The sequence below is a fragment of the Hyperolius riggenbachi genome, chromosome 8 (assembly GCF_040937935.1).
Source record: "Hyperolius riggenbachi isolate aHypRig1 chromosome 8, aHypRig1.pri, whole genome shotgun sequence".
In the NCBI taxonomy this organism is placed as follows: domain Eukaryota; kingdom Metazoa; phylum Chordata; class Amphibia; order Anura; family Hyperoliidae; genus Hyperolius; species Hyperolius riggenbachi.
This window is the reverse complement of record NC_090653.1, coordinates 44,670,708-44,680,333: the sequence shown is the minus strand read 5'-3', so window position 1 is coordinate 44,680,333 and position 9,626 is coordinate 44,670,708. Positions and strand designations below refer to the sequence as shown.

Here is a 9,626-nt window from a genome sequence, read left to right as displayed (position 1 = left end):
TATTCAGGAAAGTGGGTGGAGCCTACAATAGCCAATCAAAATTCACCTGTTGATTTTCAAGGGGAATATTTAAATTGCGGCAATTTTTACAGTGGTAATATCAGATGCCTCAAACCTGCTACAGTTGGTCATTGGGTGACTGAGGTTCAAATGCTGTAGAGAGGCGCAGCCACAAACAGCCAATCTGATTTGTTTCATTTCTGTGGGAATATACAAATTGTTGATGCCAAGGACCCCAAAGCTCACCAAACTTGGTCATTCCACCCCATTCCTCTAGATTGTAAGCTCGCAAGGGCAGGGCTCTCACCCTTTTGTGTCATGGAATGTTATTAATTCAATTGCTTGCACACTGTTAGAAATGTATACATTTTAGTCATCATGTTAAATCAAGTTGTAATCAGCAGTGCTGTATCTTGTATCAGTGTTCATATTTCATGTATATCATTGTCTGTATCATTATGTATCCCTTGTTTGTTTTCTTACATTGTGCAGCGCCACGGAATATGTTGGCGCTTTATACATAAATAATAATAATAATAATAATAGAGTGTTTGTGCGTTAGGGTTAGAAAAAGTGGGCAGAGCCAAAACCAGTCAAATACATACATGGGCAACCCCGGGTCATCAGTGGGTGGAGACAAATACAAATTTCACTGGGAAAATGTAAACTGCAGCCATTCCTACACTGTTAATGGCAGGGTTCTTAAACGTTGCCCAGTTGGTCACTGGGTGACTGGGATTAATATTCAGAAAAGTGGATGGAGCCTACAAAAGTGAATCAAACTTCAACTATTGCTTCTCAAGGGGAATATTTAATTGCTGCCATTCTTGCACTGTTAATGGCAGAGGCCTCAAACCTGGTACAGTTGGTCATTGGGTGACTGGTGTTCAAATTCAGAAAAGGGGGTGGAGCCACAAACAGACAATCAGATTTTTTTCATTCCAATGCAAAATATTGATGTCAAAGACCGCAAAGCTCACAAACTTGGTCATTGAGTAATTGTGTGTGTTAGAAAAAGTGAGCGGAGCCAACACCAGCCGAATACATACCCGGGCAACACTGGGCAATCAGCTACTATATATATATATATATATATATATATATATATATATATATATATATATATATATATATATATATGTGTGTGTATAGGAGGGGAGGGCCAGTTAGGTCGTGACAAGCACCACTGCTTACTGGATACAATGTAATATAAATACAGCAGCTATGCAATAAATTATAATGGCAGATTTCAGATTTCAGTGCACATAAACTGTACTTCGGGGACAAAACAAAGCAGAGATCCCATTAGATCACATCCTTCAGAATAACCATAAAAATAACCTCTTCATCTAATCTCCAAAAGGCAAGAAACCAGTTACATGATTATAGTCTGCACAGATTTGAATGTAACCTAATTAAAACCAGGGGCTTGATTCACTAACCGGCGCTAAGCCAGTTAGTGTGTCCTAATAGATAATGGGCGCAAACCACAGCGTTAGGTGGTTTGCGCCTATAGGACTACCCAGAGTCTGCGCAGCCTAGCTATAGTGCGCGATGCGACGATAACGTCCCATCCCGCTGCCCTTTAAACGTTGCACCCGTTGCGACGACAATGGCGCATCGGGTGGCCGCCGCTGCGGGCCACCCAATGTGCCATTTTCGTCGCAACGGGTGCGAGGTTTAAAGGGCAACTAGGCTGCCGAGCTGCGCGCACTCTGGGTGGTCCTGTGCGCAATGTAGCTTTGTGGGCTATTAGTGCCTGCAAAGCTACTTATGGGGCACTAAGGGGCTTTTCACAGCTTGTGAATCAAGCCCCAGGTGTTTGAACACAGGCACTAAAAAAAGGATAACATTTGCTAAAAATAATTTAAAATGGGAGGTAGTAGTAGTGGACTTCCCTCCCCAAAAGACGACTCGATTTTGTCGGTTTTAGTCCACAATTAGCTTTATTCGACTACTCCACAAAGCAACTCGTTTTGCAGGTGCAATCCTGCTTCATCAGGCAAATAGGGGAGTAATTAGAACCTGTCTGCTTCTGTTTGCATGCATGGCAGATACTGCCTTGGCTAGGATTCAAACTGGGCGCTGCAAGTCGAGGGTGTTAACCACTACGCCACCGTGCTGCTGATGGCACGCTGCAATGTTTCCATGCAGTGAGGGTGGTAGTTAGGGGGTGCAATAGTTGACATCCCAATTATGACACAAAATCAAGAAATCAATCTGATTTATTCTAGTCCTCAAATTTTCCTCATTAGGCACATTCCTAACTGCAGCCTACAGTTTCCTCTCTGTGCACTGTTGCGTAAGACCTCAGTTTATCTCCTCTCTTTTGCAAATAGCTGTTGTGAAAGTATTTACATTCATGGGGTTCATCCCACCTTCACAGGAGTTCATCCGTACACAGTCCCCTTTTATGTCAATAAATCAGAGCTGATTCCTTTCTGGCAGAATAGACAGGACAGGAGGACACAGTAGAGCCGTCCATCCAGCTTTCAAGATGTTACCTCTGCTCCTACTCTGCAACATAGCAAGTAAGTCAACCAGCCTCATGAGCCTATTCCAGCAAATGTCATTGCTAAATGTGTTTTAACTACCTACAGCCCCAGGACCGCCTAACGGCAATTGGCGTCAAGTCCTGGCCCTGGGGCCGGCTACTGCAGGAGATCGCGTGCAGGCTGCGTGCGCATCTCCTGCTTGGGAGGCGGAGATCTGCCCGCCTTCAGTCTCCGTCTCCATCTTTTTACTGAGTACAGCGCTGCGATCTGCAGCAGCACTGTTCTGGGGACAGCCGTGTGACACGTCTGTCCCCCCCTGGGGCACAAGAGTTTGATCGGCTCACATAGGCTGAAGCCTATGACAGCCGATCGCCGTGATTGGCTGGCGGGGGATGGGCAGGAGAGAGAGGGAGAAAAGGAAACAAAAAATGCATAGTTATTTGGGTTGAAAAAAGACATACGTCCATCGAGTTCAACCTGAGAACAAAGTACGTTTATTTATTGAAAATAAATTACAATAAATATTTGTAAAAAAAAAAAAAAAAAAAAAACAACAACTGGGGGGCGATCAGACCCCACCAACAGAAATTGCTGCCATCGTCTGAGTGAGGCAGTAGAAATGTGAAAAGTTCAAGATGAGTCACAAAATCTTAATCTCTTTGGCACCTAACATACAGTAAGTATCAAATTACAGCATATTCATGTGAAAACACAAATTTTAGCCTAGATCGCTACTAAACCTTCCCCGTCTCCTTAAGGTGGCCACACACAATACAATAAAATGATCTGATTTTACGGCAACTCAATAAATATAAAAAAGGGGAATCAGATCTTGCTTCAAAACACCAATATACTTTATTTAGGTATATAGAAAAAGACTTCACACTGTAAAACCCAATTGTCTCCATTAAAAACAGAAATCTTCCTCTAGGTTAGAATAAATAGCACAGCCAATTATTTTAATCATAACTGGGGAACAATTGAACATAGGTGTGTGGTACATTGGTCAGATTTTTGAAATGTTACAATCAGTCAGAAAAATTGATTGCAATTCTTGAATTGAACAGATTTTTAAAGGATACCCGAAGTGACATGTGACATGATGAGATAGACATGTGTATGTACAGTGCCTAGCACACAAATAGCTATGTTGTGTTCCTTTTTTTCTTTATCTGCCTGAAAGAGTTAAATATCAGGTATTTAAGTGGCTGACTCAGTCCTGACTCAGACAGGAAGTGACTACAGTGTGACCCTCAGTGAAAAGAAATTCCAACTATAAACACTTTCCTAGCAGAAAATGGCTTCTGAGAGCAAGAAAGAGGTAAAAAGGGGAATTTCTTATCAGTGAGGGTCACACTGTAGTCACTTCCTGTCTGAGTCAGGACTGAGTCAGGACTGTCACTTCGGGTATCCTTTAAGAAATTGTATGGTGTGTGGCCACATTTAGTCTTTAGTTACTTTTTGGAATATTGCAATCTTGAGTTGAATGTCAGCATTCACCGAATACTAATTATTTGAATACTAATGAGTAAATTCCGAACATTATGTGAAATTATGTTCGTCTTGTGCACAAACATTTTGTGCATAAATAGCGATAAATTTCCACTCAACATGCTCAAGGGAAATATGCAAAAATTCTATGTGAAAAAAGAAAAAATTCAAAGTGCAATGGCAACCTATTTTGGACATATTTTCACATATTTGCACTAACTATAATTAATCTTATTAATCATATCTCAACGCTGGGTCCCCGGTTCGAATTCTAGCCAGGCCAACATCTGCAAGGAATTTGCTTGTTCTCCCTGTGTCCGTCTGGGTTTCCTCTGGGTACTCCTATGTCCTCCCACATCCCAAAAACATACAGATAAGTTAATTGGCTTCCTACTAAATTAGCCTTAGACTACGATACATACACTCCTACATACATAGACACAAGTCTATGGTAGGGGTTAGAGTGTACGCCTCTCTGAGGGACAGTTAGTGACAAGACAATATACTTTGTACAGAGCTGCGGAAGATGATGGTGCTATATAAATACTAAATAATAATAATAAAAAATAATAATTTTATGGGTAGCGCCAAAATATAGTAGCACTAAATTACAATGTCAAGATTTCACGATGAAAACACGGAATCCACAAAATTCAGAAATTGTTCTGTGTGAAATTTTGGAATTTTGCTGGCTTTAGAATTCGGCAATTCTGACCACCCATTGCTAAGTGGGAGAAAACCATCACATGAGATGTGACTGGTAGTTTATGGGCATAGATGGAAAAAAAGGCATCCGATAATTATTGGTAGGATGGTTGGAAATGCCGATTCCGTAGAAATTCCGATTTCCGCCAAAGCTGATTACCGATTCCGTGGGTTTCAGTTTTCAGAATTCAGAGTTCCAAGGGGTGTTTTTTTTGGTCAGTTGTTTGCATTCTCCAACTGACCAAATACTTCCAAGTTGACTCTACATTCTCTGACGGGTCCAGCGCTTCCGAGTTCTGTGATTGGGCAAAAATTACCGAGTTGTGGTAATGCGGTATTTCTGCAGAAATCTGATTTCCAAGGAGTCTTTTTTTTTAATCATTTTTTTGCAATCTCTGATTGGCCAAATACTTCCAAGATGACTCCGCATTCTCTCATTGGTCCAATGCTTCCGAGTTCTGTGACTAGGCTAAAATTACAGAGTTGCGATTTCCATTTTCCAGTTTCCAAGTGAGCACCCCTAATTATGGGCGCAGGATGAAGCCAATAGTAGAATATCGGTAATGTTACTGGTATTCTACTATCAACTTCAGTAGCCTAATTCTCCCAGTACCCCTCCCCTACTGCTGTGCAATTTCTGTGTTTTCCCTATTCAGATAAACATCACTGCAGTACAGAGCACTAGAAGGGATTAAAAGGTTTGTGGCTGAGCGCTGTACACAAGACCCTGCTGAACACTGAATAGGGACTGTCTGCAAATCTTTGTATGATTCCTTATCAGTGGCTGAGCAGATGCAGTCATTAGAACAATTCCTTAGTTGTCAGACCCTCAGGACAGGGAAAAGAAACTTCTACCCCCACGGGGGCCCCCTGTGGCTTCTGGGCTCCCCTGCGGCTGCATACCTTGTAGGGTCTATTGTTACGCCTCTGAAGCCAGCCCTGTATTCCTAAGTGACATACACATATATAACTCCACTGGAATGCCAGCAGTATTTACTGTTTTTACTGCATGTTTGTGGGTAGCAGTCAAGGTTTCTATAACTGCTAATGTGCAAATATGCAGGAAAACAGAGTATACTGTTGGATCGCTCTTATGTCATGGAGGTTGGTGACTCCAGGTTAACAGTTTGTCAACGTGTTTTTTCTTTATATATGTTTTATTACCATAGCAGTCTGACAGTGCACCACATTTTCAGTTCAGATTCCCGAGGTACAAGGGATATGGAGGCTGACATGTTTATTTCCTTTTAAGTAATGCACATTGCCTGGCTGTCCTGCTGATCCTTTGCCTCTAATGCTTTAAGCCACAGACCCTGAACAAGCATGCAGCAGATCAGGTGTTTCTGACAAAAATCTGACAAGATTAACTACATGCTTGTTTCAGGTGTGCGATTTAGACTCTACTGACCAGAAAGATCAGCAGGACAGTCAGGCAACTGGTATTGTTTAAAAGGAAATAAACAGTGGCGTAGCAATAGGGGTTGCGACCACATCGGGGGCCCTTGGGCTAGAGGGGCCCCGAAGGGCCCTCCCTCAACTGCAGTATTAGCTTTATATTAGTCCTGTGCTTGTAATAATCACTTCTATAGATACAGTACTTTATATAGTGGTAATCATTAACAAACTGCTCCCCATCCCCTTCTTGCACCTCTGACACTGTAGTTACCATTGGCAGGTTTTGGTGCACCGTATCAATTGTTATGTATAGAGTGCTTGGGGGGCCCCATTGTAAAACTTGCATCGGGGCCCACAGCTCCTTAGCTACGCCACTGGAAATAAATATGGTAGCTTCCACAGTCCTCACACCTTGGGTTCCTTTTATAGTAACCCTGAAATAGAAAAACTATTTTTAGATACCTAACTATGTAGAGGGAAGGGTCTGGATCCCATAGAGAACACTCAATTATCTTTCTGTGCCCTTGGTTCACCACTGCCGCCCCCTCCCCCCTCCGTCCTGTAGGTCAAATACCTCTTTGAGATTCATCGGAAGGCTTCAGAAGCACTCGTGTCTCTGAGTATTTCCAAAGCACCCAGGGACAGGAAACAGAACGAAACCTTTGCCACTAGATCGGCAACTAACTAACACAGAGCAGATCATATCTACTGGGTGCAAACCTATCATTTGTCCCCCAAAAAAACAACAACAGAAATGAACAACAGCACTCTTTATCAGCACAAAATCCAACTACCTTTTGATCAGTCCACTACAGACATGGTTTCCAGAGCTTGACTTCTTGCACTAAGCAAATCAGCCTTTTTATCTCACCTTAGCATTCCTCTGAGAGAGAGAACCACGGTCGGATTTCTGGAAAGGCCACAAAGGCCCGGGCCTAGGGCGGCTGCAGCCCAGGGGGGCACTCGGACGTGAAATGCGGTTGCTACATATGAAAGAAAAAGCTGCAAATGAGAAGCAACACATGAAACAGGAAAGCTAGTGCTCAGGGGAGGTGTGCATAAAAGAGGGAATACATGCATGGACGATATGCATGGATGAGGGGGCTGCACATGGAAGGGGAGCTTTGCCTAACCTTTTGGCGACTGGCTGCCTACCCTCCCTTAAGGTCCAGGCCATTTTACATGCGGGGGGCACGTTTGGGGGGGTCAGGCAGCCGGATCCCAAGTGTAGATAGCTAGGTATGGTGTCCACAGTGTAGCCAAGTGTCCCCCCAATTGCCAGCAGCCTATACTCACCTTCCTGGGTCCTGCGATGAGCAGCTCTAGCCCCCTCCGCTCTGGCCAGCATCCCTGCTCGTACTGACTCTAAGTTCCGGGTCGCGGCTTGATGATGTCATCAAGCCGGGACCCGACACGTAAAGGAGTTATCCGGCAAAATGTATGAAAATAAGCACTACTTACCGGGGGCTTCCTCCAGCCCCAAGCTCCCAGCACGTCCCTCGCCGCATCTCTCACCGCAGTCATTCGCCGCAGCTCCGTCCTGGTCCCCGGCGATGACCTCAGCGCGTCAGCCTGTACTGCGCCGGCACGAGCGGCGCTGTCAATCGCCGCCACGTGGGCCGGAGCGGACTGTGCAGGCGCAGTAGTTCTGCGCCTACACAGTCTGCTCCGATCCACGTGACGGTGATTGACAGCGCCGCTCGCGCAGGCGCAGTACAGGCCGACCTAGAGGTCGCCCTGACGTAATGGCTGGGGACCGGGACGGAGCTGCGGCGAACGGCTGCGGTGAGAGATGCGGCGAGGGACGTGCTGGGAGCATGGGGCTGGAGGAAGCCCCCGGTAAGTAGTGCTTATTTTCATACATTTTGCCGGATAACTCCTTTAAGTCAGAGCAAGCAGAGACGCTGGCCAGAGCGGAGAGGAGCAACGATTGCCGGGGGAACGTCAGGAAGGTGAGTGGATCCTCTTCTTTCCCACCTACCGCAGCTGCTCTAATAGTGATCACTACGATCCACCGGCGATCATAGTGATCACGTGATCAGGAGCCACTCACAATGGCTCCTGATCACTGAGGGGAGATGTCATCTGTCATATGACAGCTTAATCTCCCCTCTCGGGTGCGCACGATCGCATCGGGATTGCTACAAGCAGGTGGAGTAAATCCTACGCCGCATCAGGCTTAAGGGGCCCATACACCTAACGATTTTCCCGCCGATATACAGCCGATTCGATCACAGTGATCGAATCGGCTGTGAAATCGCTGCACACACCGCTGACAGAACGATCGATTTCCGTCTGAAATCGATCGTTCCCGTCAATTCCTGTTGATTTTTCTCGATCGCCGGCGGGTCCCAAGTGCGTTCGAATGCCCGGCGACCGACGCAATACAGCGGGTATACATTACCTGTTCCGGCCGGCGGGAGTCCCCTGGTCCCCGCTGTCTTCTTTCCACGCTGGGTTTCGGACCGGCTGCAGCTACACAGAACTTCCTGTCCCGGCAGGAAGTTTAAACAGTAGAGCGCCCTCTACTGTTTAAACTTCCCCTGGACAGGAAGTTCAGTAGCTGCAAGAACGGTCTTTAGACAGCCACAATGCCACTTATCAGCGGTCCCAAAGGGTTAAACGGCAGTGCAGAGGAGAGAAATCTGAGGCATAAACACACACCAATCAATCACTTTCCCAGACACTCATTCACACTCATTCAGTGCAACCACCACCATGCATATAAAAACAGTCATCTGAAGGTGACCAGTGTTTAGAGTCAAAAGTTAGCAAACAGTACAATCTAAGCTTACTGTAAGTTTGGAGAGTTGTTATCTTGCTGCAAACAGAATTGAAAAGACCTTCTGTAATAACAAACTGCAAAACAAAACAAACACACACAGACACACAAAAACAAGCAAACAAACGCTTGTGCAATGTTGATCTGTGTCATAAATATAATGAAAGTAAAAGTCCACTTGAGCTTTTGGCACTTGAAGTATTGGTAGAGACAGCACGAGTGTCACTGCACCTCAATGAACTGCTTCAGCCTCGGCCTGCTCTGTCTACGCTCCCCTGCACACTGTAAATCTGATTTTTGATTCCGCTTTGCGAGTCTGATTTTCCCTGGATACTAGCAACACAGGAAGAAAAATGCAGAAAAAAATCAGCATGCAGGACTTTTTTTTTATTGCACCAAAATCGGAATTGCATGTCAATCGCATCAAAACCGAAAAATCAGAATCAAATGTAGTGTAAAACAGCCCTGAAGGTGACTCCAGCCCCGGGCCGCCTATCAGGCAAGGTGAGGCAGGTTCCTCAGGTCGCAAAAGTGGGGGGGTGGTGCCTGCCTGGCCGTGGGTGGAGAGGGTTGCTGAGTTGGAGGGGGTAGCAGTCAGGAAGGGGGGCAGGGGGCACAGCGGTGGGGAGTGGGGGTCGGACCCCCCTCCCTCACTAGGGTCCCCCCGGTACACGTTCCCCCTCCAGCTATCAGCGCTGTGTATAAATGTCAGCCAGGAAGTGGGCGGGGAAGCAATGACTCACCTCCTTGCATTCCAG

General features: G+C 45.5%; 1 protein-coding gene across 1 annotated transcript in view; it reads left to right on the top strand.

The window, feature by feature from the left end:
• Nucleotides 1–2,451: 2,451 nt before the first annotated feature.
• LOC137528777 (complement factor B-like) overlaps nucleotides 2,452–9,626 on the top strand; it is a 134,084-nt gene continuing 126,909 nt past the window's right edge. Inside the window, exon 1 of the mRNA XM_068250348.1 lies at nucleotides 2,452–2,531. Coding sequence (XP_068106449.1) covers nucleotides 2,498–2,531 — 34 coding nt within the window. The 5' untranslated portion in view covers nucleotides 2,452–2,497. The remainder of the gene's footprint in view (nucleotides 2,532–9,626) is intronic.